Genomic DNA, 26,028 nt, shown 5'->3' on the forward strand with positions numbered 1-26,028 from the left:
CGATGTGTCTCAGGCTCTAGGGAGAATGCCCCCTAGACCCCCCCTCTAGGGGAGGGGCCCCGTACCCACACCCAGGCAGTATCTGGGGAGGCTGGGTCTCCCTCCTGCGTAGTTCTGGCCCAACCCCTCATGGCTGAGGAAGGGCTGAGGCCCGAAGGAGGGAAGTCACTTCACCTGGAAGTGGTAGTCTCAGGGTTGAGGCTAGGACCCAGGCGTGGGGACCTGGATGCAGCCGTGTCCTGGGTACACCTTGCTGCCCCCGGGCTGCCTCAGGTGAGCTCAGGTGCACAGGGGCAGGCTGCGTGGGCTGGGGGCCCCGCCCTGACCCCCTCCCCTGAGGCGGGCTCCTCTGGGCGGCTTGGGGCAGAGCAGGCGGGCAGAGCGGGCAGAGCGGGGAAGCCCCCGGCTGGCGCACGCCTGTCGCCTGCCGTCGGAGGGCCCAGCAAGGCCACAAGAGCCATGGAGTTGCGGCTGGGGGGCTACATGGCAGCGGCGGCTGCGGTGAGTGGGAGCGCGGCAGACTGGGAGCGCGGCAGACGGGTGTGGACGGCCTGGAGCCTGACCTCGGGCCCCGGTCTCCGCGCTGTGAATGAAGGGGCCCAACTTCCTTGGGAAGCGTGGCAGCCCCACCCCCCCTTTCGACTTAGAGACTCAGCTAGTTAGAGGCTCAGCCGGGCGGGGCCCTTCCGCTGAGAGGAAACCCCCGCCCAGGGGCCAGAGGGGTCTAGGGCCCCAGGCAGGGAAAGCTCTGGGTCCCCCACCTTCCAGAAAGCACGAGTGGGGATGGGGCTGCCTGAGCCTGCGCCGGTGCCCTGGCGGAGGGGAAACGTGTGAGAGGAGCTGGCCGGAGACCTCTGCTCTCCTTCTCCCAAGCCTGCTCCGTGCACGGTGGGAGGGAAGCTCGGCTTACCCCACGTCCATGGGCACCTCCTCTACTCAAGAACCGGAGAAGTGGGCTGCTCTGAGAGCAAGCGGGCGCCCCCCTCCCCCCCGCCGAAGTGGGGCAGATGGGGCAGGGAGGGGCCCTGCGCGGTGAGCCCTGCTGGAGCCAGCAGCGCCCGTCCTCCAGGTCCTGCTCCTTGTGCTGCCGGGCGCCCAGGGCCAGCACAGCACTCCCCGTCCTAAGTGTGACTGTGCCTACAATTTCCAGAAGAGAAACAGTCTGTTCTGTTGCAAGGGCTGTCCAGCAGGTGAGCTGCCGAAGGGGTGGGAGGGTTGTGGGGGGAAGTGAGGGCAGACAGAGGAGATGGGGTCAGGCGGGGTCAGGAGACAGGGGAAGCTGGGGTGGGGGAAATAGGGAGCCAGAGATAGGAAGGAGGAGAGGGGAAAGTGGGACCCCCTTTGACTGTCTGACCTGGGTCTGGTTTCCATAGGGCACTACCTGAAGGCCCCCTGCCCAAAGCCTTGCGGAACCGCCACCTGCCTTCCGTGCCCCCGGGGCACCTTCCTGGCCAGGGAGAACCATCATGAGACCCGCTGTACTCGCTGCCAGGCCTGTGATGAGGAGGGTGAGGGGCCTAGCTCTCAGTGGGGGGCTCTTGAGGACAGGCCATGGCCAGGGTATTTCTGAAGGCGGGGGCTGCTTGGGCTTAACCTCTGGGTGTGACAGCCCTGTGCCCATGTGTGCCAGGCCCTCCCCCCCATCCTGCCCTAAGATGCCTTTGCCCCCTCTCTTCCTGATGACCCTCCTATCCCTGTATATGTCTCAGCCTTTGATCTGTGGCGATCTCCATGCTTCTCTCCCTTTGGGGGGTGGCCCTCTGTCTGGTCTGTCCCCATCTCCATTTTCCAGGGGATCTGCCCCCAGTCCCCATGGGGGCCTCTGGCCCTGATGGCCTCCATTCTCCCCATCTCCCTGAACACTCTGGTCAGTCTCCCAAGTGGCCCTGACGAACTGCTCAACGGTGGCGGACACCCACTGTGGCTGTGAGCCAGGCTGGTTCCCAGAGTGCTTGGTCAAGTCCTGCAAGATCGGCTCGCCCTTCCGCTGCCACCCATGCTCAGACTGCAGGGCCCTGCACCGCCACACACGGGTGCCCTGTGAGTATCCCCATTCTGGGCTACCTACCCCCACCCTCCCTAACTCCCTCTCTCTCTTCGGGACCCACAAGCCATCTCCTGGACTGCAGGTTCTGCCAGAGATACCGACTGTGGGACCTGCCTGCCTGGCTTCTATGAATATGGCAACAGCTGCGTGCCCTGCCCCACGTAACTTCCTGGCTGCCCCTGGGACAGGGAAAGGGAGGCTGGGAGCAGAGTGGGGACCTCAGGGAAGGGGGAGGGAGCTTGGTCCTTGGATGCTAGAGGGAAATCTGCAGTCACCTTAGGACGGATAAATAGGGGGCATATCTTCACTCTCTGTCAGACTTTCCTATAGTCATCTTTCCAGCTATACATTAAAGAAGCATAGGATTTGTCATTTTATAGAGAGTCACGTTCAAACCTTGGGCTGAGACTCAAGATCTGCCACTTGTTCTCCAGGAGATCTTGGGCAGTTACCTCGCCTCTCTGATCTGTGGCTTCCCCGTGTGAACATGGCGATGTTAGTTGGTTCTCCCCAGGGCTAAGAGTAAGGGGTAAAGGACTTTATCCATTCGTCTGCTCAGCCAAGTGTGTATGAAGCATCTCCCATTTTCCAGAGATGTTCTAGATGCTGGGGATACAACAGGGAACAAAGTAGGCAAATCCCTGTCCTCATGGAGCTGACATTCTAGTGACCCTCAATCTAGTCTACAAGAAACACCATAAATAGTGGTTGTCGCTATTGTTCCTGGGGACACAATTGAAATTTCAGCAGTACTTTGGGAACATTCCTGGGTAGTGTGGCTCCCAGGGAAGAGGCCTGGGGAGGGAAGGGCCTCCAGGATGGAGAAGATGGGTAGCCCCTCCTGGTGTGTTCTCCCTCACCTCCCACCCCACTCCCTCTCCTTGCAGGAGCACCCTTGGGAGCTGTCCTGAGCCCTGTGTGACTATCTGTGGCTGGAGGCAGAGTAAGTGGTGTGCTGAGAATTTGAGCAGGATTGCTGGGACGGGCCAAAGGGAGATGGGGGGGAGGGCTACGACCCACCCCTCACCAGCTGTTCTCTCAGTGTTCTGGGTCCAGGTGCTCCTGGCTGGCCTGGTGGTCCCACTCCTGCTTGGTGCTGTGCTGACCTACACTTACCATCGCTGGCAGACTTGCAAGCCCAAGGGTGCTAGTAAGTACAGGCACATGTGCACACGTTTCAGGGGTAAGCCCACTCACCCCCGATGCAAAGTGCTGGGGGCTGGGGTGGTATAGGGGAACACAAGAGGAGGTGGACCAGCGCCCAGGTCTAGGGCTCTTGCCTGGTTGCTGATGTGATGCTCTTTGTCTCTCGGCAGATGAAGCTGGGACGGAGGCCCTGACTCCCCGACCGGTGAGCGTATAAGTAATATTCCGGGAAGAGGGTGAGCAAGCGCCCAGGCCTCAGCGTTCTGGAGCTGAGAGGCTGGGCCCTATGAGAACTCGTGATCCCCAGTGTGTGGCACGAGGCTGGCACAGAGTAGACCTGATGAACAGCGTGAGTTCACTGAGTCCTGAGTGACTGAGAGAAGCACAGCACCTGTCCCTAAGTGGCTCTCAATCTGCTGGGGCCCAGACAGGCTCCGTGGGATGAGTGCCGCCATGGCCAGGCCTCCGACAGGGTTGGGGGAACAAGAGCAGGGCAGCGAGGGCAGGGTATTCCAGGCAGAAGAAATAGCTCTTCTGGGCCACAGCAGGTTATGGCCGACTGCCGTGGGCAGCCTTGGAGAATGTTTGCTGACTGCGCCCGGGAATGGCCGCTCCGGGCCAGAGACCCCAGACGAGGGGCCTTACTAGGCCAGTTGGGCTGACCTGGGGCTTCTCTTGGCTTCCAGGCCACCCACCTCTCACCCAAGGGCAGCACCCACACCCTTCTAGCGCCACTCGGCAATAGTGAGAAGGTCCACACCGTCCAGTCGGTAGGCAGCGGCTGGACCCCTGGCTCCCCCCAGACCCGGGAGGTGCCCTGCCCGGAGGTGACATGGCCCTGGGACCGGCGGCACAGCAGAGCTCTCGGTAAGAGACCTCACTGGCCCGAGGCCCGGACCCCATTCTCCTGAGGCCCAGATGAGCACTAGTTTCCTGAGGCACCACCTGCCCACGCCCATCCCGAGCTGATCGGGCGGACCCCTCCCTGGCCGGGCCTGCCCGGGGTTCCCGCCTGCGCCCTGCCCTGCCCCACCCGCGTCCGCGCCCCTAGGCGGCAGTTCGCGCTCCCCACGGGCTCTCTCCGGCCCGCCCTCAGGCCCGCCGCCGCCGCTTTCGCCAGCGCCCCCTGCAGGCTCGGCGGCCGCCACGCTCCAGCCCGGCCCGCAGCTCTACGACGTGATGGACGCGGTGCCGGCGCGGCGCTGGAAGGAATTCGTGCGCACCCTGGGGCTGCGCGAGGCGGAGATCGAGGCCGTGGAGGTGGAGGTGGGCCGCTTCCGCGACCAGCAGTACGAGATGCTCAAGCGCTGGCGTCAGCAGCAGCCCGCGGGCCTGGGCGCCGTCTACGCGGCGCTGGAGCGCATGGGGCTGGACGGCTGCGCCGAGGACCTGCGCAGCCGCCTGCAGCGCGGCCCGTGACGCAGGGCTCCCGCCGCCGCCCCCGGGCTCCGGCGGCCCCTGCAGAAGCCCTAAGTACGGTTACTTATGCGTGTAGACATCTTATGTCACTTATGCAGCTCCTGCCACGGCCCTGCGTAGCCGCGGCGCGCCCCGGGCTACTGGGTGGGGCAAAGGAGCGCGGACGGATGTCGGGAGGGGGCGGGAGACGGCTCGGTTCTGGGCCTGAGCTCCGTGAGGCCTCGGTATTAAATCTGTGAAGAAGAGCTACTGCTTGGTGTTGCCGCGAGGCTGGGGTGTTAAGTGGCCCGGGCTTGGTTTCCCGGGGCCGTCGAAAGGGGGCCGGAAGTCTTGTCGCCCCAGGGCCGGGGACCCACGGTGGAGGCCGCTGTGGCCCTTGGCTCCCAGGCTGCCTCTCCCGCCCGGCCGTGCCCCAGTTACCCCGGAAGGGAGAGGAAGTCGCGGCGACGGCGCTAGAGCGTGAACGTCAGCCCCGGCGGCTGAGAGCTTTAATGGGGGTGCGGATGGGGGGGCGGGGAGGAAGCAGGCGGAGACACAAGTGCCCGGCCCCCGCCCCCCGCCCCCCGCTCTCTCCACCGGCGCCGCGGAAGGGTCCGGGGAGCGTGGGGCCTGGGTGGGCAGACTTCACGGGACGGGGGAGGGCAGACGATGGGCCCCCGGAGCGGCAGCTCCGTCCCGACGGGCAGGTTGCTGTCTTCATCGCTTCTCGGTAAACAGTCGACTGAGAGGAAGCCCTCGGCGGGGATAGGAAATGCGGCCCGGGCGGGCAGGGCACAGATCTGGGTCAGGACGGGAGGAAAACCCCTTCCCCGAGCGTGGGGCCTGCCTCCGCCCAGGATGCGCCGGCCACGCGGGTTCCGGGGTGCGGGGGAGGGGGCTGCAGCCGGTCGCGCGCGCCCCGCAGGGAAACAAAAGCCACCACCCACGGGGCCGGGGAGAGCTCTGGCGACCTTCAACGGGCATGCAAATATATGCAAATGGGCATGCAAATAAGCAACTTTCTGCGTCAACAGCTTGCTTGGGCACTTTTTCTGGGCGACTGCGGCGGCGGGCGCGCTCCAGCGTCGCCCCGGGCTGGGGCTGCGGGGGCCGGAGCGGGGTCAGGGAGGGGTTCCAGCGCGGGAGGGGGAGGCAGGGCGGCTCCCAGCCCTTCCGCCCCGGGCCGCGCAGGCCGGGGCGCAGGCTGGGGCCCCTCGAGCTCACGAGGCTGCGGGCAGGAGGGCGGCATTAGTACTTAGCGATGTCCCCCTTCTTCAGGATGATCTGTCGCTGCCAGGGCGCCAGCTTGGTCTCGTCGTAGCCCAGCGTCCGCAGCTTCTCCGACTGCTCTTTCTCTCGCTGCATCTCCTCCTGCTTCTGTCGCTCCTCTTCTTTCCTGGGCATGGTGTGGGGGCAGGACGGCGGGCGAGTGTGAGGGTGGGCCAGGCACCGGGAGGGGCTCACGGGTGGCAAGGAATGCGTTACGGAGGGCAGGGGCTGGGTTGCTGAGGACAGAGGGGCTAATTATTGGTGGCCAGGGCACTGAATTCCAGGGGCAGAAGGGCTAGGGGACTGGGGTTGGGTCAGGAGGCACAAGAGCAGGGCTGGTGGGGGGCCAGAGGGGCTTGGTTGAGGGCAGACTGGAGTCACTGGGGCACACACAGGAGCTGGGTGAGTGAGAGGCTGTGGATGAATTATTGCTGGCTGGGGAATTACTGGAAACAGTGGTGCTGGGTCAGGGGTGTGGCAGAGGTTGAGGAGGGGGTGAGTTCGGCGGTACTGGGGTCGGGCTGCGGAGAGCAGAGGGACCACACTACTCAGAGGCAGTGGTGGGTAATTAGGAACAGTTATTATAATAAGGGGCTAGATCTGCACTGCTGACAAGGTGGCCACCAAGTACGTGCGGCCACTGAGCATCTGAAATGTCAGAGTGAGAAGCACTGTAGGGGTAAAATGCACATGGCATCTCAAAGACTGTTTTTTAAAAAGAAGTGAAAAAGATCTCATTAATAACTTTTATACTGATTATGTATTGAAATAATATTTTGATATATTGGGTTAAATAAAATATGTATGTTAAGTTCACCTCTTTTTATTTTTTCAAAGTGGCTACTAGAGAATTTAACATTACATAGTGGCTCGCATTATACTTCTATCAGCACTGGGCTAGATTACTGGGGCAGAAACTCTGTTTTGAGGGACAGAGATCAAGGTTATTGACACTGAGGTTGGGTTAACTGAAGGCCAGGTTAATGGGAGACAGGGCCTGGGTAATTGGGAACAAGGCTGTTAGGGCATAAGATGTAGACTCTGAGGCAGGGTCTCAGTTACTGGGGGAGAGGAGGCTGGTGGCATCATTGGGAGCAGAGAGGTTGTGCTGCAGACCTGAGTGACAAGGGGATGTGCTCAAATGGGGCTGGACGAAGGGGCAAAAGCACGGTGCCTAGGTTGGGGAGGGGTGGCAGATCGGGCCCAGTCCCACACTCACCGCTTCTGTTCCCTAGAAGGAAAAAGAGATAGCATTATCTGGTGCCACCACGTCAGGGACATGATCAAGACATCCCACCAGACCCTGAAGCTTCTGGTTCCCCAGCTCACCTCTCCTCTTCTAGCTTCTTCCGCAGGAGGTCTCGCCTCCAGGCGGGCATGCTGGCCAGCCGGGCCTCCTCCTCTTCCTCCTGAAACACAAGCACAGAGCTTTAGGACCAGCATGGGCGAGGAGGTAGGGGGACAGAAGGGGTGCACCCCCAGCCCCAGGGGACCCGCACCAGTCAGGGACAATGGGATACAGATGTCCTTCTACAGGGCACTTAGATGAAGGTGCCTGACCACAGTCCCCTTAAAGGGAGCCTCCCAGGCTCTGGCCCCTTGTAACTCAGGCCCCTTGTGTCCTACAGGTGGCATCAGAGAGATCAGAGCTAAGGTGGAGGGGAGCAGCAGAGAACGAGCTTCCCCACCGGGACAGCTGACAGATGGCCCCAGGCCCCTGACCCAGACTCTGGGCAGACCCTTACGTGGGCCCCCACAGATCCAGCCAGCTCAGAGAGGCTCAAGCTGGCCTCCAGCGTGAAGAACCTTCTGGGCCCTGTGTGTCCTAGTCCCGAGTAGAGTAGACACCACGTCTGCAACTGTGTGGTTGCACTGACTTGGCAGGAGGGGGGCACGCATCCAACACGGGCGGCTTACAGCAAAGAGCTTTATTACTTGGAGGTTTACAGAGGAGAACACATCACACGGAACACGACACACGTGGCTCCCTTGACCTCAAAGAAGTAGCTGTGAATTCCAGTGAAAAACCAAAGAGAGGAGCGCCACACTGCCCCAAGGGGGGCCACGGTCCCTCACTCGAGGGGCTGCTTCTTCCACCCGGCTCCGACACAGAGCCAGGCAAGATTGTAGGGCCAGAGGGGAACACCTGGTTTGCCCTGTGCCCTGCCCTGCCCTGCCCATTCTGGCTACCGCCCCGCATCTGGCCATGGTGGGGTTTCAAAGGCTGCGGCAGCCCGGTCCTCCTGGGCACTCTGGGTTCTCCAAGGCCACCCTGCTGGCTTCTGGGTTCTTCCTGCCGGCTTCTGGCCTCCAGAGGGCATCAGACAGGCATTCAGGCCCGTGTTAAGATGCTTGAGGGGAAATTCCGAATTCTGCTCAGATGTCAAAGAGCTCTGCCTCCTTCTCCTTCCAGAAGGAGAAGCTGCGGTCAATGTAGCGGCAGATGTCCTCGTTGCTGAACTCGCCCATCTCAGACACCAACTCCAGGGGATCTTCGGCAGGGGCTTCGGAACTAGGAGGGTCCCATGTGGGGGGAGGTGCGGCCGGCGGAGGTGGGGTCGGGGGCTGCGGCGCAGGAGCTGGGGCCTCGGGCTGCCCCTCTGGCCAGTCCACCATCTGAGCCGAAGCAGCGACCTTTTCCGCCGGCTCCCTCTCCTCCTCCCCTTCTCTTTTCTCCTCCCCTTGCTCCTTCACGGCCTCATCTGCGCGGGCTGGCTCGGCCTCCGGGCTATCTCCAAAGAACTGGCGCCTGAGGTCCTCGAAGCCGTCGCTCCAGCTGCGCCGGCCAGCCTCCACCTGCTCGAGCACCACGCGGTGGAAGAGGCGGATGAGCTCCCACGGGTGGCTGCCCAGCCGGTCGAACATCTCGTAGCACAGCAGGTGGCGGAACTTGCGCTCCTCACGGCTCAGGCCCATCTCGAGCAGCTGGAAGTAGCCGAGCATGAAGAGGTCGAGCGTGAGGCTGTCGTAGCGCGGGGGCGCGCCGCCGTCGAGGGGCGGCAGGAAGTGCTCGGGCCAGTACAGGCCGTGCGCTAGGCCCGGGCCGCGCGGCGGGCGTGCCGGCACCTGCCGCAGCAGGCTCCGCCAGTGGCCCAGCAGCTTGCCCACCACCCGCCGCTGCTTCAGCAGGCGCAGCAGCCGCCCGTCGGGGCCGTCGGCGGCCTCAGGGGCCGGGCCCGCGCCGGCGGCCACCACTCGCGGCAGCAGTCTGCGGAGGCGCGCCTGGGCGCGGCGCCCGGGGCCGCGGAAGGTCCACTTGCGCCAGTGGTCCAGGAAGAGGTAGACGATGCGCTCCTTGCGCATATCGATGTAGTCCTGGACGCCGCGCAGCTCGGTGGAGAGCGGCGGCCGGCGCGCCAGCTGCTCGGGCTCGGGCAGCGCCGCCTGGTGGCCGGGCGCGTCGGGCGGGCGCAAGGCGCCCAGGGAGTCCCCCGCGGCCCGCAAGCCGTTGGCGGCGGGGGCGCTGGGCTCCCCGGCGCCGGCCGCCACGTAGTCCTCCTCGAGGATGGGCTCTCGGCCGGAGGCGCCGGCGGGAAGCGAGAGCTTGCGGCGCGAGTCGCGCGCGGGCGCCGAGCCCTGGGCGCGCAGCTCGTAGACGGCGCGGAGGTGCCGCACCGAGACGCCGCACTCGAGGATCTCGCGCGCCACGGCCTCGCGGCACCAGCTGAGCGAGTGCGAGCGGCCCAGGCAGAGCGGGCCCGGCCGCCAGGGCGCGTCGGGCAGCGGTGCCAGCGGCTGGCCCGTGTCGGCGGCCAGCAGCTCGGCCAGGTGCGCGGGCCGGCCGCCCAGCGCGGCCAGCAGCGTGGCCATGCTCTTGAGCAGCGTCGAGATCTTGCTGCACCAGGCAGGCAGGCTGGCGGCGCGGCCGTGCATGCGGCGCGGATCGACGGTGAAGCGCGGCGCCGAGAGGGCGGCCGAGATCGGCAGCAGCTGCTCCAGCTCCAGCTCCAGCTGCTCCAGGCGCGCCTCCAGCTTCTGCGCCTTGTGCAACACCTGCAGGTTCTCGATTTGCTGCTCGATGCGGAGGATGTCGGCTTCGGTCATGAGCTCGCCGAAGGGCCCGAGGATGGCGTTGTGCGCGCTGGAGTACCTCCAGCCCTCGCGGGGGTAGCAGCACGAGCTGGCGGCCGTCAGCTAAGGCGGGGGAAGACAAGAGAGGGGAGGGAGGCGCGTCTCCCTCTGGCCCGGTTCCCGCAGCGGCCGCCGGGGCGCGCCATTTGCATGCCCCGGGTGGTGTAATGGCTCCGCGGGGCTGTGATGGCGGGGATGGGCCAAGCCCGGCCGGCAGGTGATTACACTGGGGCGAGGCTTCGGCCCAGGCCGCTACTCCGGGCGCTGGGCAGTGTCCTCTCTGGTCGCTGGCGGGGTTCCTTGGGCGCCGTTGCAGAAACTGGGCGGGCAGACGAAGTCTCCACACCTGGCTAGGTTGCTCATTACACCACCGAAGGAACATGCAAAAGGCGCTGAAGCTGCGACGTAAGGCTTCTCTTTCCCACCCCGTCTCGCGTCCGCATGCCCTCGAGGCCTCGCCCAGACCGATGACCCCTTCTCTGCGCCCCCTGCAGCCCAAGCCCTCCCTGTGCACGCTGCCCTAGCTGAACCAGCTGCCTGGACACAGCTTTCGCTCCTAGTCCCCACACCAGGAATAGGCTCGCCAGGAACTCCCGACAGTTTCGTTCATTCCTCACTTGAGTGCGGGGCTTCTCCAGCCCTGGAGGGGGGGGGGTGTCCTCATCCTCACAGGCCTCCCAGTTCATCTTGACCCACTACAATCCGTTCCCCACAGACAAATAGGATGAGGCCACTTCCTCACGTAACCCCTCTCCTAGGCTCCTGACTGCTGCAGGAGAAAGTCCATTTTCTTCAAGTCCAGGCCTTGGTGATCTGACCCGCACTGACCTCTCCAGCTCCACCCCTCTCCTAATACAGTCTCGGAGCCTGCTTGCTCTTTGCCCCACTCTGTTCCCAGTCCGCCTCTTGCTCATCTCCCAAGTCCACCTTGGACATCACTTCCTCCTTCCCTAACGCCGCCTCCAGCCCAAATACGATGGTGGGCTTAGGGCAGTCCCAGTCCTCTGCATGCCCCATCACAGCGCCACTGTATGGTAACAGCCCATTTACAGGCCTCCCTGCTCACTCAGGCTCTCGCATTACCTTGTTTCGTATTCTTGGGGGGCACTTATGGCTTTACTAAGGTGCTGTGTTTGCTTGTTGGTTGATCCCCTGCCACCCCTCCTCTCTTCGCAGCCCTGAAAGGTTCATCGTGAACCCCCAGAGGCTACAACAGTGCGTGTCACATACACAGCACCCAGGAAACGTGTTGAGCGGGCAAACCATCCTGCCAGCCAGTGATGATCAGTCATCTGACAGATAAGAAAATATCTTAGGCTAGATGAGGCTCAGTATCCGTGGCTGGAAAGTGGCAATGCAGGGGAAGAGCCCAAGCCAGGCCAACTCCAACCAAAAGCCTGTTGGCTACTCCGAGGGTGGTCCCTGGACCAGTGTGGTCATCCTCACCCAGGAGCTTCCTAGCAGCATGGAATCTCAGCCCCACCCAGAGTTCCTGAATCAGAATAGGCATTTTTACAAGATCGCAGGCGACTGGAAGCACATTAGAGTTTGATGAACTTTGCCATCTCACTAAAAGACGGGCTGCTGGGGGGCGGGGTAGGGGTGGAGACTGGGGACAGTCCCAGGGCAGGGAGGTCGTGGAAGCCTGCTTTCCCCCCAGAGGTAATGGGAGCCACCTGAAGTGAAAGGGACCGGAAGCCTGGGGGATGATGTGGGGGGTGGGCCGAGGGCCCAGGTGCAGACCCTTGGGCCCTCTGGGGTGCAGGCCACCCCGCCCACCTTCCGCCTCTGCTCCTCCTCCTCCTGCATCTTCAGCTGCAGTTTCCGCACCATCACCTGCCGCTTCCACTCCGGGATGGGCCGGCCCTGCTCGTCGTGCGTGGGGATGAGCGCCTCCACGTCGAGCTGCACGCCTGGCGCCGGGGTGGCGGGCGGCGCCGGCGCCACGCTGCCATTGAGCAGAGGCTGGGGCCCGGCGGCCGGCGGGGTGGGGCTGCGGGCCCGTGAAGGCGCCGGCGACGCCTGAGGCAGCGGTGAGTCCGCCTGCGGGGCGAAGCGGCGACACTGAGGGCCTGGCGGGCAGGGGCGAGGGGAACCGGGGCGGGAGTGCTGGCGGGCCGCCTACCTGGGAGATAGGCTGCCCGCTGCCCGAGAACACCGTGGTCAGCCCCTTGCTCTGCGGCGTCGGCTTCAGACTCTTGCCCGCCTTAATCTCAGCCAGTAGCTCGGAGTTGTCACCCGTGGGGGACATCATGTTGAAAGACTTGCTGCCTGCACGGAGGCAGGAGAGGCGGTGCTGGCCGGGGACGGGGCCTGTGTCCCCGCCGCCCCCCATCTGACCCTCTGCTGCCCCCTCCCCAAGTCAGGAGGGGCCGCGGCCCCAGATGGCAGCTCTCCAGGTCCCAGGTCCGCTGGGCGGCTCTCGTGAACCCCAGAGGGGGGTTCCCCGCTCGCAGCTTGGGGAGGGGCGGACACCATCATCCCGGTCCTACTCACGGGGCGTCCAGGCCCCGCCTGGAAGCCCCCGGGAGTACATGCTGGCTCTTGGGCCGACCCTGGGGACTCCAGCGAATGTCTCTGCCCAGGACATTGACTGACCAGCTCCAAGACACTACCTGGGGGCCAGCCACCCGACCTTTGTCCTGGGTTCCCTGCCTCGGCCCTGCCGGGGTGGAGTCTCCCTCCAGCCCGCTCTGCATCAGCAAAACTCAGTGACCCTTGGACTGAGTCGCCGGGGGCCTCCATGGCTCTACGGACTCAGAACCCTGGATGCCAGAACCCAGCCGGTCCCCTCCCCAGCCCCCATACCCACAGACAGACATGCGCGTGGACACACTGGTTGCAAGCCCATAGCACACTTAATGGCAAAGCGCTGCTCAGCTCTGGGGGACCCAGGAAAGTGGAGCCCTTACTAAGGATATGGGATGAAGGCCCCGAGGAGGAAGGGCCGGGTGAAAAACATGCAAATACCCAGTGCACGAGTTTGCATTTTCTGACAGGGCTAGCGGAGGTGACTGGGGTTTGGGAAGGGCTGTCTTTAGAGGCTGAGGAGGGGTGAGGGCTGGGTGAGGGCAACAAAACAGGCCGACAGGGGACTCTTACGTTCCCCGGCGCTGGGGATCCCTGAGCGAGAAGCAGGAGGGGTAAAAGGAAAAGGTGCCAGGCAGACACTGGCAACAGGTCCATTTATTTAGGCAAAACTGAGCCCCGGGCAGAACTCGTGGGTGTGCATGTGGGTGCAGGGGAAGGAGGAAGGTGGCTGTAGTGTGGAGGACCCCTGGCCTGCTGGCCCCTGGCCCTGCCCTTTTTAAAGTCCCAGGTCCTTGGGCCTTGATTTCCCTGAGCGTGCCTTGTTCCCCACCCCACCCCTCAGCCAGGAGCCACGCACGCAGCTACTCACTCTTCCTGTGCCTGGGGACTCTCACTTCTAGGGATGGAGAGAAGTGACAGCGAAGTTAGGAGAGGGAGGGGGCCGGAGTGAGGCTAGGACTGCGGGGACAGCAAGAGAAGGGAGGGCAGGAAGAGGGGAGGGAGATGCACAGAGGAGAGGGGAGAGGAGAGAAGGAATTTTCCAGCTCATCTGACCTTGGCTCAGGGTGCCCTGGGGCTCCACAAGGGTGGTCCGCCCAGTTCCTGCCCTTACTGGTCCATGAGGCTTGCCACTGGCCCTGGCCTCCCTAGCAAGGGCCTCAATCTTGGCATTGGGTTGGGATAGGGCAGCCAGGTTCTGCTGAGAAGTGGTGTCTGGAGAAGCCCGAGTCTATTTTTCTTCTGTTCCTAGCTTCAGCCTTGCCCCAGAGGGAAAAAGCTAACCTCAGAGCTGCGGGCCATTCTGGAGGCTTAGGTGGTGGTGAGCATGCTACCATGGGCTCTGGTCTGCAGGGGCTGAGGCTCCACAGGTACCCTAGGGAGCCCAGGCTGGTCCTATTCTGGACCCTATTATACCCTTGCACTCCTAGTTAGGGAGATGACACTTTTGTTGGTGTCACCACAAACGGTCCCTGCACTGAGTGGCTGGGCAACCCCCTCCTCCCAGGCTTGGGTGGGCGCATCAGCACTCGGGCACCACCTCCTGGGCCTTACAAGAGCCCTGGCATGCAGGAGTCTGAGCCATGTTACAGAAGCCCAGGAGTCCTGGTCACCAGTCTATACCTTAAAAAGAAGGTGGGGTGAGGGGTCATCAGGAGGGAAGGGGCAGGGCATGATGGGTCACTGGCCTTGTCCCCAGAGCCATGTCCTAGCTGGCCTGGGGCCTCTGGCGGTATCTGGCTGGGAAGAGTCCCTGAAGCATCTGAAAAGAGCTCAGGCTGTAGCTAGCTTGGAAGAACAAGAGAAAGAGGTGAGGAGCAGAAGAGAGACATAGGATAGACATGGGGCAGGAAAAAACTTGGCCAACAGCCCTGCCTCCTTGAAACTAGTTCTGCTTCTCAGAGCTTCCTGTGAGCACCAGCTCTTTGGAAACACCAGACACCAGAGCCGGGAGGCCTTCCCTGCTGGATGGGACGTGGGCCCAGAGAGGGAAGGGGACTTGCCTGGGCTCACACTAAAGTAACTCAGAGCCTTCCCTTAGGGCCCTCATTGGGCTCGGGGCTGCAGCAGGAAGAACGAGTAGGAAGAGTCAGCGCTAGGGCCGCCGCAGCTGGGAAGGGAGCGAGGTCTAGGTTTCCCGCCCCTTCAGGGCTAGCGCCGGCCCCCGCCCCTCAACCCGCCCCTACTCACTGCCTGTGGACGAGGAGGAGCGACGCTGCCCGCCACCAGGGCCAGCGCCCTCGAAGGGCAGGGGCGGAGCAGGCGGCGGCGAGCTAAGGGCCTCCGGCAGGGGCGGCGGCGGCGGCGGCGGGGGCAGCTCCCTGGACGCCTTGGGGTCCGCGGCGCAGCCGTTATGCACATGGTTCCCGGGGAGCAGCGCCGCCTGCGGGGGAGCGGAGGGGCTAGCGAGTGAGGCGCGGGAGGCCCGGCCGGGTCCCGGGCGGCCGGCGGGTGCGGGCTGGCAGGCACGCACCTCCTCGCTGTGCGCCATGCCCGGGCCTGCGGCCGGCGGCTCCCCGGGACAGCGGCCCAGCTGCCGGTAGTAGTCCCCCGTGCTGGGCTGCTTGCTGAAGGCGCGGGGCTTGCGGCCGGAGTCCTGCCTCCTCAGCCCGTTGCGGCCGTCGCGGGAGCTCAGCTGCGGAAGACAGCGGTGGCGGGGCTTCGGGCACTGGTCCCTGGCAGCCTCGCACGCCCCGCCCCTCCCCCAGCCCTTCACATTCCCGGGGCTCCTGGCCAGCGGCCGTCGAAAGGGTGCAGCCAGCCGGGCTCCCAGACCCTCCTGTTCTCAGAGCGGAGATGGGGCGAGGGTCCTGGGGAAGGGCAGGCTCGGTCGGCCCCACAGGGAGGGGTTCAGGGCGCGGGCCCAGGGCCACAAGGGCCCCCACTGAAGCTAGAAGGGGCGGGACCGGGGGCGGGTTGATCCAGCCCAGTCGCCAGGGGGAGCCGGAGAAGGGGCAGCCCGCGGTTCAGCCAGCGCTAAGGCCTCAGCCTCACCCCACTCCCGGCCACCCGACCGTCCGGCGCGTCCCCACGCCTCTGCCGAACCGTCTCTTTCGGGGACTCCGGCGAGGGAGCCCCCCTCAGAGCCCTTGTCCTGTTAAGCTCCCGCTTGCCCAGGGCTCTCAGCCGCCCGGCCCCGGGGCTGCTCCTACCTGCGACTGCGCCGGTGGCCCCCGCTGTGCACCTGGCGGCGGGGGCGGCACGGACCCGACACCTGTGCCACCTGATCTTTCCTCTCAGCTTACAGCCCAGCCCTTGCCCGCCCGCGCCCAAGAGCGCCTAGGAGCTCTGTCGGCCTGACATCACCCAGGGCCCGCCAATCCCGGGCTGACCCACTCCCAGCAATAGGGGACGCCACGGGGGCTCCAACGGCGTCGCCACAACCAGCCGCCGCGCCCTACCCGCCCCGCGAGCCAGATGTGGCCCCGCCCCTGCGCCTCTCTCCCTCCGCTAGGCGCCGGGCACCCCGGCCTCCATCTTCCTCCCCCAGCGGGCCCCTTCCAAACCCCGTGGACAGAATGCGGGCCTGACCGCGAGCAGCGGAGCCCCCATATTTGGTACCCCTGGGTTCCGGGTCACGCCCCCGCCCTTCCCCTCCGGCATCTGGAAACCATCGACATCCGCGTAAGCGACACCGACACCCGCGCCTAAGCCTCAGGTTTCAGGGGCGGCAAGGCAGGCTCGGATGACAGCGCGGTGACCCGCCCCGTCGCAGCTGCCCCCCCGCTAAGCCCAGCCCAGGGAAAAGGACATGGGGCGGCAGGGCCAAAGGCCGAGGGACCGTGCGGGGGCTGTCCCGTTCCACCCGCCCCCCCCCCCCGCGCCCCTGCGTCCCCGCGGTGGCCCCGGACCTCCACGCCCCACCCGAACCGGCTCTCGTTGCAGGAAACCCGACACCACAGGATTTGTTTTCTGGGCCAGTCGGGCCCCTCGGCGCCCCCTGCAGCCCCGAGGCGCGGATGCCGCGACCCTGCTCCCGATGCGGTCAGACAGGGGCCAGGCCCAGGGGGCGGAGGCGCACCGCGCACACAAAGGGCCCTTTGTGGAGCTGCCGGTCGCCTGCGGCCCTGCACGCACACACTGGGTAGGGGCACGGGACCTCGAAATCCTGGTGCGCAGGGGAGTGGAGGGGGCACAGGCTGGGCCACCTGTCCTGTGGCTTTGGGCAGGGTTCACACAGCCGCCTCCAGGGAAAGTCCGCTTGCCCTCGGCCCCCTGCAGTCCTCCCCTGGGCCCTCTCCACCTCATAGGGTTGAAAGGGGACCCAACTGAGAGCTTGGTCCAGGATGGCAGTGAGGGCAGGGTGGAGTCGCTGTGGAGGTTGTCCTGCCCCCTCCCCCACCCAGTGGCCTTGTGACCTGGGTCACCTGTGGGCAAATTGGTTACTCAGCTTGCCTCTGGAGTCGCTTGCCTTGGGCTTGAGAGAGAGCTACAGGTCAGGGTTCCCACGGGCCCCTCAGGGGCCTCTACCCCATACTCAGCCACCTGTGGTCTCAGGTTGTCCCCCACCTCCCAGACCAGCCAGGACCCCAGGATCCCCTATGGGGCTCCCTGCCTGGGACTCTCAGCTCCCCAGACCAGTCCTCTGGCTTCGGAGCCTCAGCCAGGATGCCAGAGGCCCTGACATCCCGGGCACCTCACATTCAGTGTGCCCGCGCTGGACACTACCTCATGGCCCCCATCTCAGGACTGGCCCTTCCACCAACCTGGGCACTCCAAGCCCCAAACTGGGGAGCCAACTTCAGTTTCACCCCTCCCTCAGCCCCCTCTGAGTACGGAGTCCTGCTAGTGCTCTCTCTCCCTGCCTCCACCCTCCCCGTGGCCCTTCACAGCCATGCCACCTGCATCTCCCCCCGGGAGCACAGACACCCCCGTGGGAGCCATTCTCTACCTGAGCCTGGGGCTGTGGGCATGTGTAGGGCTGTGGAGAGGCAGTCTGCACATATTCTCTGCCAATGACCACCGTGACCACCCTGCCACTCTGTGCAAGAGGTAAGGGAGGACCCAGGTCCCTGAGAGGTACGGCTGTCTGATTACACGTTCCTTCACCCATCCCCCGCTCCCGAGAGGGTAGTGGCTTTGTCTTACTCATCTGCCTGTCTCCAGTGCCCAGCCCTAGGTCCCCAGGGGGCTGGCCAAGAGCTTTGACTCTCAAATAGGCCACACTGGCCCAGGGCCCCCCACCCTGTGCCCACGAGCCAGTCTCCTGGCCTCAGGCGCTGCCTATCCGCCCAGTCGCAGTGCTGGGAGGCAGGCAGGTGGGTGAAGCTTCACTACCTCCATCTTGAAGGCCTCCGTCTCCACGTGGCGGAGTTTGCTCTTGGTCTGCATATAGATGTCAGCTGCATGTGGCCCCACGGGGGGCTGGGGAGCTGGGTAGCCTGGTGGGGGTGGGGGCAGTTGGGTGCCCGGGGGTGCGGGCGGCGGAGGGAAGCTGGGTGGTGGTGGCAGTGGTGTGGTTCTCTCCATCTTGCCCCGGGGCCGGCCCAGCTCCGAACTCAGCATGTTCATGTAGTTTTGTACATCTGCAGCTCTTGAGCTGGGAAGCCCTGGGGAGGGAGGGAAGGCTGCGTTTGGGAGTTTGCAGAGAGGCTGTCCCCCAGGACTGAGGCCCTCTTCCACCCAGAAGCAACTCACCAAGGGGTGAGGTGGGCTTAGGGATGCAGCTCGGGATGGCTCCACTGTGGGCCCCAACAGTGCAGGGCCCCACCTTAGCCCTGCCCTGCCTTAGCCCTGCATGTGTTGGGGAGAAACCATGCACTCAAGTCTGGAGGGAGGCCCCAGGGGGCTTTCAACACCAGGGCATGCCGGTGGGTGGGGCACAGCCGCCTGGAGGGTGAAGGGGCAGCTCCTCGGGTCAGACGCAGCAGGGTGGGGTGGCAGGAGTATGGACGGCCGTGCCCCAAATGGCAGGGCACCCCACCATCTCTGTAGGCCACCCATGCTCAGGGTGTGCTCAGTGAGTCAGTTTGTGCATTGTGTTGGTTTGTGAGTACACACAGGTGTTTCTTTGTATTTGCAAACGGTCTGTGGACATGGGGCGTGTGTGTATTATGCGCCAAGTGTACACACATCTGGGGTATGGAAGGGGGGCTGTGTGTGTGGCTGTGTGTCCCCATACGCACGTACGTGTGCGCATGCTTTAGTGTGACTAGTCTGGGACTAGTGTGTACAGTCTGGGGAACACCGTGTGTGAGTGAGGACAATGAATCACATGCGCGGGGCATGGGGGTTCCGTCGGAGGGAGAGTCCCTGTGGATGCACAGGTGTGTCTGTGACAAGCACGAGTGTCGCCTGCCCGTCCCCACAAGCAGCAGCCCCTCCTGGTGACCCGGGCAGCCTCCAGCATCAGCTGTGGGCAGAGAGGGCCCGAGGCTGGCCGCCAGGGCCCAGTGGCCAGTCCCATGCCCCCTCCGCCCCCTTCCCAGCCCGGCCCACTCACGGCGTGGGGGGCGCTGGTCCTTGACGCTGGACTGGCTGGAGGAGCAGGAATCATAGTTGGAGAGGGTGCTGGTGGGCGAGCTGAGGTCAAAGTTCAGCGGCTGCACTGACGTGGTGGTATTGGGTGAAGACATGCCAGAGTCAGGCTGCTTGGCCTCCAGCTCAGCGGACGGGTCCCGGGACAGGACGCGGTGCTCCACACTCTGCAAGGGAGGGGAGGCAATGAGGACAGCCCGACCTGAAGACCAGCGTGCCCCTCCGGGCCAGGGTCCTGCTCAGGCGCATCCTTGCTGTGTGACTTAGGCCGAGCCGCTTCCCTTTCTGGGCTCCCTCCCCATTCTGAGAATGTCTCTCAGGTTCTTCCCAGGGGAAGAAGCCAGGCCCCCTGGCAGCAGGACCACAGGTTCCTGGGAAACTCCCACCCCAGCCACTCCTTGCTCAGGGGGATTGAGAGACTGTCAGAAGAGGGGGCCCTGGTCTGGACCCCAAGGGGAAGACTTCTCCTTCCTCATTAGAGGGACTGGGCTCCAGTGTATCTGTGGGACGGGGCTCAGGTGCCACAGCTGCTGGGGGCAGAGGAGGCATGGGGGATGCCCACAACTTGCAGGAAGGACTAATTCCCCATTACTGGCCAGCAGCCTTTGTCTCTCCTTGTTCTACTGGGGCAAATCCCAACACCAGCCCTGCCCCTATCTCCTGATGGGGCCCTTGGAGAAAGGGTGGGGCCTGGGGTGGCCCAGCTGAGTCTGGTGGGCAGCCCAAGCTCAGGCTGGAAGCCTGCTGTCCCCACCACTGTCTGTGCCCCTGCCCACAGCCCTGACCCTCCTGGCATGGGAGCGGGCTGGGGTGGGGGTCCTGCTTACGTTGCCCATGCTGGCCTTGCTGTCGGCAAGCCCGCTCGCTGGCTCTGTAGGCTGCCTCCTGCCCAAGCCTGCTCCTCCACCCGGGGCCCGCTCCCTGCCTGAGAAGTGTCACAGGCCCCCCGGGAGTGGGAGGCAAGCCTAGTACCAGGTAACAGCTTAGCAGCCATGCTCATTGGCCCTGTAATTAGGGGCTCTGTGGGAGTGTTTGCCTTTTCTGGGCCAGCATCCTGCGTGGTTTGGATCTGTCACTGCTGCAGCTGGGCCTCTCTGGGTGAGGGGACCAAGGGCTCCCATACCCCACCCAGTTCAGGGGGGCCAGGCCCTGCTGCCTCTTCCATGAGCCAAGGGAAAGCCTAGGGGCTGGGCTGGGTGGGTGGGCAGCTAAAAATGCTCTTTTCATGGCTGACAGCAGTGGGCACTGAGGGTGCCCAGCTCTGACCCCACGGATCACAGAGGTTAGGAGTACTGGCTCTGCAGCCTGGAATGCTGGCTTCAGATTGCACTTCTCCCACTTACTAGCTAAGTGACCTTGGGCAAGTCAAGTCACTTATCCTTTCTGTACCTAAAGAGAGAGAGCATGTGGGGGTGTGGGGGGAGAGGGGCAGAGGGAGAGGGAGAATCTTAAGCAGGCTCCACACCCAGTGCAGAGCCTGACGAGGGGCTCAATCTCAAGACCCTGAGATCATGACCTGAGCTGAAATCAAGAGTCAGACTCTTAACCAACTGAGCCACCCAGGCACCCCTGAGTTTATCTGTAAATGGGGATAACAGTACTTCCTGCCTCGTGAGCGTACAAAAAAGATTTTAAAAGTTAGTGGAGTGCCAGGGTATGGTAGCCAGTAAATGCCATACATGTCAACTATTAGTGTTAGTTTCCGGTGGAGACTGAGATTATACTATAAAGCACTGGGCAGGGTACCTGCCGGAGTCAGAATTCATGCAATCATGTTTGTTGCAACTGTAGCTGCTGTTAAGAGTGGCTGGAGGTGCCACCCCCATCCCACCCTCAAAGCAGAATCATACACTCTCTCAGTGGGAAGGAACCACCTCTGGTTCAGAAATGCCCTTCACAGCATCCACTTCTGTTGGTATACCCTGCTGACAGGGTACTCACTATCTGTTGGACCATTACTCTCTCTGGGCGGCCTTTTGGGGGGAAAATTCTTCCTCGGGTCCAGCTGCAGTCTCTGACCCCCCTTGCTGTGCTCTGGAGCACCCAGATCCAGGGTGTCCCCCCCCCCATGCTTGCGCACAGGGCAGACAGTGCTATGGGCAGGAGGCCATCCCACACTCTCCCCTCCGGGCCTCACTTCCCAGCCCCTCTTCCGGCCAGGCTGCCCCCTGGAGCTGGTCCTCCTGAAGGCACCTGTGAAACCCACCCTCTGTCCTCCCTCGTGCCCCAAAGCACATCAGATAAGGCGGGGCCCTGGACCTGGAGCCAACCAGACCTGAGCTCAAGACCCAGGAGGTGACTTCACCTCTGTACAACCATAATAAAATTATTTAAAAAGGTAACACGTTTCCAGTTATGAAGTAGCCATGAAGTGAGCAAACATATAATGTAGCTGTGTGACCTTGGATGAAACGGGGACATTAACACCACCTACTTCAGCGGCGGTGGAGAGTTAAATGAGCTATTAGTGTGGGCTGTGGGCAGGTGACTGAACTTGACTATCCCCATCGGTATCTGAGCGTGATTTCTCCACGCCTTCCTGCTTACCAGGATGCTGCTGGTCCTCCTCTCCTTGACCCTTTTCCTTCACTCCCTCACTCCTCAGTGGTCAGTGGTTCTGGGCTGAGAGAGGGTAATGGTCTAGGGCACTTCCTCATTGTGTGACCTCGGACAGGGGCTTCATGTCTCCGAAACTCAGCTTCCTCCGTGGTAAAGGGGTAAGAACACCTACCCCTGGGGGGAGGTGGGGATGGGGTGGGGGACGAGATAACCAGGGGCTCAGGGTCCTACCAGGTTCTCCACGGTGCGCAGGTAGCGGGTGCAGTGGCTGTGGCCGTTGTAGTCCGAGAGGTCGGCGGCCGTGTACCCGTCGCGGTCGCGGACGTCCAGCTCCGCGCCGTTCACAACCAGGATCTGGCAGCACTGCGAGGGGCCAGGTACTGAGGACCCCGGCCGCTCGCCCGGACCCCCTTGCCGGGGCAGGGCTGTGCTGAGAGCTCGGCGCCGGCAGAGGGCGCCCGCCCCCCCCCCGCTCCGGCCCCGTCCCCCCGCTCCGGCCCCGCCCCCACCTCCAGCTCCCCGTTTTCAGCGGCGTCGTGCAGCGGGGTCCCGCCCCACAGGTCGGCCGAGATCTCGCCGCCGTGCAGCAGGAGCCAGCTGAGCACTTTGGCGTGGCCGCGGCTCGCCGCGAAGTGCATGGCCGTGGCGCCGTCCTTGTCCTGTTCCGACAGGCTCACGTCGGTGCAGCTCACCTGGGCGGCAGGGGGCGCGGGATAGAGGGGCGGGGGCTGGGCGCCAGGCCCCTCCAGGCTCCGCCCCCCTCCGTGCAGGCCGCTTCGCGCAGGCCCCGCCCCTTCCCGGGCCCCGCCCCGCCCTGACCCCGAGCTCACCAGCCACACGATGACCGAGCTGTGGCCCATCTGCGCCGCCGCGTGCAGCGGGGTCATGCCGTCGTGGGCGCTCGCGTGCGGGTCCGCGCCGCACTCCTGCACCAGGTACTGCGTCACCTCCAGGTGGCCCTCCTGGCACGCCAGGTACAGGGGCGTGGCACCGTTCTTGGTTTGGGCATTCACTCCCCTGCAGAGACACAGCACCCACCGTGGGATCTCAGCTCCCACCTCCCTCCAAAGCCTTCTTACGCCCCTCGCGCTCTTTTGGGGAGCTCTGGAGGGCTGGGAGAGTGAGTTGGCGAAGGTCTAGTCACTGGGTCGCGCTGTACTTGACTCGGTCTGGACTCTTGGTCCTATGCCAGCCTCCCTCAGGGGGGCCCCTCTGGCGCGGCCACCCCCTCCAGCAGTCTCCCTTCTACAGTGCACACCTGACTGAGCTAGTCCCTGGTCCTCAGTAAATAGCCCACCTTTTCACCAAGGTCTACAAGGATGTGGAGATCTGGCCTCTTCTTACCTTTTCAGCCACATTAACCCTTTATCACTGTGAGTCCCAAACCTTCTGTCTTACCTGTATGCCTTTGATCGGGTCCCCCCTCTATCTGGAATGCCCTTCCTTCCTCCTCCCTAAGACTCAGTCCAGATCCCTCCTCGGTGAGGCCTGCCCTGATTTCCCCACGCAGAGCAGACCTTTCCTACCTCTGTGCCCCATATGGCCCTGGGCTCACTCCATGGACTGCCCGTCATACGTGACTGAACATAACTGATTTTGGCTTCTGTCTCCCCCCGGGAAATTGAATTCCCAGAGGGCAGAGTAGTAGGGTTGCCAGATAAAACACAAGATGACCAGTTAATTCTGAATTTCAGAGAAACAAGAAATCATTTTCGGCATGGGATAGACTTATACTAAAACATTATTTGTGGTTCATCTAAATTAAAATTCAATTGGATAGCCTGTTATTAATTGAAACTCTACAGGTGGCCACCATTCACGGAGCACTTCTGGTATGCTGTGATATTGATGGGCAGGTTCTTATTGGATGCCCTAACTTAGGTCCTATTGTCATTCCCATTTTGCAGACAGGCAATTGAGGCTCAGGGGCTGTGACTTGCTAAAGGTCACACAACTGGTAAATGGCACTCGAGTGTATGTTTGTTATGCAGGGCCTGGTGCATGTAGTAGACACACAGGAAAGCCCATCCCCTGTCTTCACTCCTGGAGCTTTCCTGAGGTCCAGCTAGCAGCTGTCTCTGCCCCTCATCCCTGTTCCCCAGCTGCTGAAGAGGAGTCCTACCTGGGGAGCTGGGAATCAACCCCATAAGGTGGAGTGCTGCTGGAAAACAGGGAAGTTGGCCCCGCCACTGATTGAGCCTCGGTTTTTCTGACTTCGTAATGGGGTGGACAGCCCAGGGCGCAGTTACCATAGTTGGACACTAGGTGGAGACACAATCCAGGCCCAGACAGGAGCTGGCCACCGCTGTCCACAGCGGGTCTCAGAGGCTCGGGCTGAGTCCCACTGTGCAGCATCAGCCCTCCAGGCCCCAGGAAGTGCGCCTCTTCACCTGACTAAGCGTCTTCCCATCCATCCGCCTCCCGATCCATCCACTGGCGACATCAGTCGCACACTCTCCACCAATGTCCATGCACGCCCTCCCTCCCTCATCCCAGTGCCGCCCAGCTGTCCATTAACATGGGCACCAGGCCACCCAGTCCTCCTCTATCTGCCCACTCACCCACCCTCTTCTCACCCCTGACATGACTTGGTCCCTTCCCCTCACACACCCCTTGGACCTTCCTCCCTGTCCCTAAAACCCTGGTTCCTGTCCGCTTCCCTGACCCCCGTCCCTCAGGCCAACTGCAGCCCTCCTGGGCACCTCCCTGCTCTCTCCTTACTCGTGACATGGGCACCCCCACCCCAGACACAGAGCTGCCATTTTTCTGGGCCTGATGCCGAGCGCGGCACTTCGCGCATTTGGGGTGGAACAGGGACCATGCCTGGCTGCCCTCCGTTTCCCGACCTGAGTCAGGGGAGTGGTGCACGAGCTGACATGGCACCCGGCGACAGAGACTCACCCACACGCCTCTTCCCAGGAACGCTCTGGCTTGCAGTCACCAGCCTCCACACCCCAGTGCCATCCTGCCCCCCACCCCCACACATTCACATACCGATGTGACAGTAACAGCCTGCTTAATATTTCATGACCGACACTCAGTGGCCTGAATTATTCACCCCGTAACCAAGGCACAGTGAGTGCTGGGGTCCTGGGGATCAGAGGCTGAGGGGGCCACCACCCAGGACCCACTGAGATCTCTGCGGGGAGGCCTGAGGCAATGTACAGAACTTGGGGTACCAGATCTGCCAGGAGCCCTGCCCCCCTAGCACCCCCTGCTTGGCAGATGCCCGGGATCCAGGGGTGTCCAGCCAGCCTGGGAAGGTCTGAGAAGGTCTGAGAAGCTGGTGCAGAGCAGGACCTGAGCAGGAGGGTGCAGTCATGGTCACAACCTCCTGCTGGGCCAGTGGCTGCCCCCCCAGCTGGAGTCGCTGGGACAGAGGAAGCGCTCCATACATGCTCCAGCTCATCGCCATTCCTATTGGTATTTCAGCCTCTCTGTTCTGGGAGCCACAGCCTCCAGCCCGGGAGGCCCCAGCACCATGGGGCAGACAGATGGGCCAGGGTGGGAAAGGGGGTCCTGGCCTTGTTACCCCTTTCTACTTTGGCCTGAGGCAAGAAGGGCAGGCCCCCCCCCCCCCGAATGCTCACTGGGGGGGGAGATTATAAAACCATGGATTGGGACGCCTGGGTGGCTCAGTCGTTAAGCGTCTGCCTTTGACTCAGGTCATGATCTCAGGGTCCTGGGATCGAGCCCCACATCGGGCTCCCTGCTCAGTGGGGAGCCTGCTCCTCCTTCTCCCCCTGCTTGTGCTCTCTCTGTCAAATAAATAAAATCTTAAAAAAAAAATGGATGAGCACATGGAACAAAATCAATTCATCTGGATGGAGAGAGAGATGAATTTATAATAGTAGTCATAATAATAATTGATAACAGTGATAGTAGGTACCGTTTATCAAATGATTGATCTGTTTCAGGCACTGTGATGAGCAGATCACATGCTGTCTCATCTAGTCCCCTCAGGGACCTGACGGGATAAGTGCTAGCATTTTTCCCCTTTTCAGTTGAGGAGACTATGTACAGAAGTCTCAGATCGCTCAGTGAGAGAGGCAGAGAAGGATCTGGGTATAAGAAGGACCTGGGGCGAGAGCCCAGCCCAGCTGTGTCACGGTCTTGCCTCTTGTCTCTGTTCTCAAAGCCACCTGCAGGGTGGGGGCAGTAAGCGTCCATGAGACGTGCTTGGAGAGCCCTCAGCATGGGCCTGTCACCTGGCACAAGGCTGGAGCCTTTGTTATATTTTGGGATCCCTGTGGAGAGTCACCGAGAGGAGAGGAGCAGGGTCTGAGGGTACTTCGGGCCTCAGCATCCCACTGGCTCCAGCCCATCAAGTTCTAGCCAAAGTGACACTAAGGGTGACCATTCCAGTCCCAGCCCCTGCCCTTGGCCCTGGCCACCACCCACCACCCTGACTCTTAGCTCACTGGGCAGGGCCCTAGTGAGTTCTTAACCTCCTGAGCCTCCGTTTCCATATATGGCAAGTGGGCATCATAATTGTCTAGAATCTCCTTGCCTCTTATAAGAGAACAGAAGAG

General features: G+C 62.9%; 2 protein-coding genes across 4 annotated transcripts in view; one reads left to right on the forward strand and one right to left on the reverse strand.

The window, feature by feature from the left end:
• Positions 1 to 459: 459 nt before the first annotated feature.
• On the forward strand, positions 460 to 6,676 carry TNFRSF25 (TNF receptor superfamily member 25). Its single transcript, XM_054513240.1, has 10 exons — positions 460 to 501; positions 1,037 to 1,190; positions 1,374 to 1,508; positions 1,873 to 2,040; positions 2,130 to 2,208; positions 2,935 to 2,990; positions 3,090 to 3,197; positions 3,364 to 3,398; positions 3,880 to 4,060; positions 4,290 to 6,676. The coding sequence occupies exons 1-10, from the start codon at positions 460 to 462 to the stop codon at positions 4,610 to 4,612; spliced, it is 1,281 nt and encodes a 426-aa protein (XP_054369215.1). The 3' UTR covers positions 4,613 to 6,676.
• ESPN (espin) overlaps positions 5,840 to 26,028 on the reverse strand; it is a 29,578-nt gene continuing 9,389 nt past the window's right edge. Inside the window, exons 3-15 of one of the 3 annotated variants that reach the window (XM_045898829.2) lie at positions 22,327 to 22,513; positions 22,006 to 22,188; positions 21,728 to 21,859; positions 18,903 to 19,104; positions 17,738 to 18,009; positions 14,934 to 15,095; positions 14,651 to 14,843; positions 13,332 to 13,358; positions 12,057 to 12,202; positions 11,711 to 11,974; positions 7,190 to 7,269; positions 7,080 to 7,091; positions 5,840 to 5,987 (exon numbers count right to left, since the gene is read on the reverse strand). In XM_045898829.2, the coding sequence (XP_045754785.1) occupies positions 5,840 to 5,987; positions 7,080 to 7,091; positions 7,190 to 7,269; positions 11,711 to 11,974; positions 12,057 to 12,202; positions 13,332 to 13,358; positions 14,651 to 14,843; positions 14,934 to 15,095; positions 17,738 to 18,009; positions 18,903 to 19,104; positions 21,728 to 21,859; positions 22,006 to 22,188; positions 22,327 to 22,513 (2,008 nt within the window). Of the gene's footprint in view, positions 5,988 to 7,079; positions 7,092 to 7,189; positions 7,270 to 11,710; positions 11,975 to 12,056; positions 12,203 to 13,331; positions 13,359 to 14,650; positions 15,096 to 17,737; positions 18,010 to 18,902; positions 19,105 to 21,727; positions 21,860 to 22,005; positions 22,189 to 22,326; positions 22,514 to 26,028 lie in introns of all 3 variants that reach the window. The other 2 variants (XM_045898830.2, XM_045898828.2) reach the window with 2 other exon arrangements.

Source organism: Mirounga angustirostris, unplaced genomic scaffold, assembly GCF_029215605.1.
Source record: "Mirounga angustirostris isolate CCGP_5_RB_7025 unplaced genomic scaffold, mMirAng1.0.hap1 SCAF_4, whole genome shotgun sequence".
NCBI classification, from domain to species: Eukaryota; Metazoa; Chordata; class Mammalia; order Carnivora; family Phocidae; genus Mirounga; species Mirounga angustirostris.

Excerpts from the sequence above, each read along its gene's own strand:
- TNFRSF25 (XM_054513240.1), top strand. The coding sequence starts at position 460 with ATGGAGTTGCGGCTGGGGGGCTACATGGCAGCGGCGGCTGCG. Across the intron at positions 1,509-1,872 it reads CCAGGCCTGTGATGAGGAGG|TCTCCCAAGTGGCCCTGACG; the intron begins GTGAGGGGCCTA and ends CACTCTGGTCAG. Across the intron at positions 2,991-3,089 it reads TATCTGTGGCTGGAGGCAGA|TGTTCTGGGTCCAGGTGCTC; the intron begins GTAAGTGGTGTG and ends CTGTTCTCTCAG.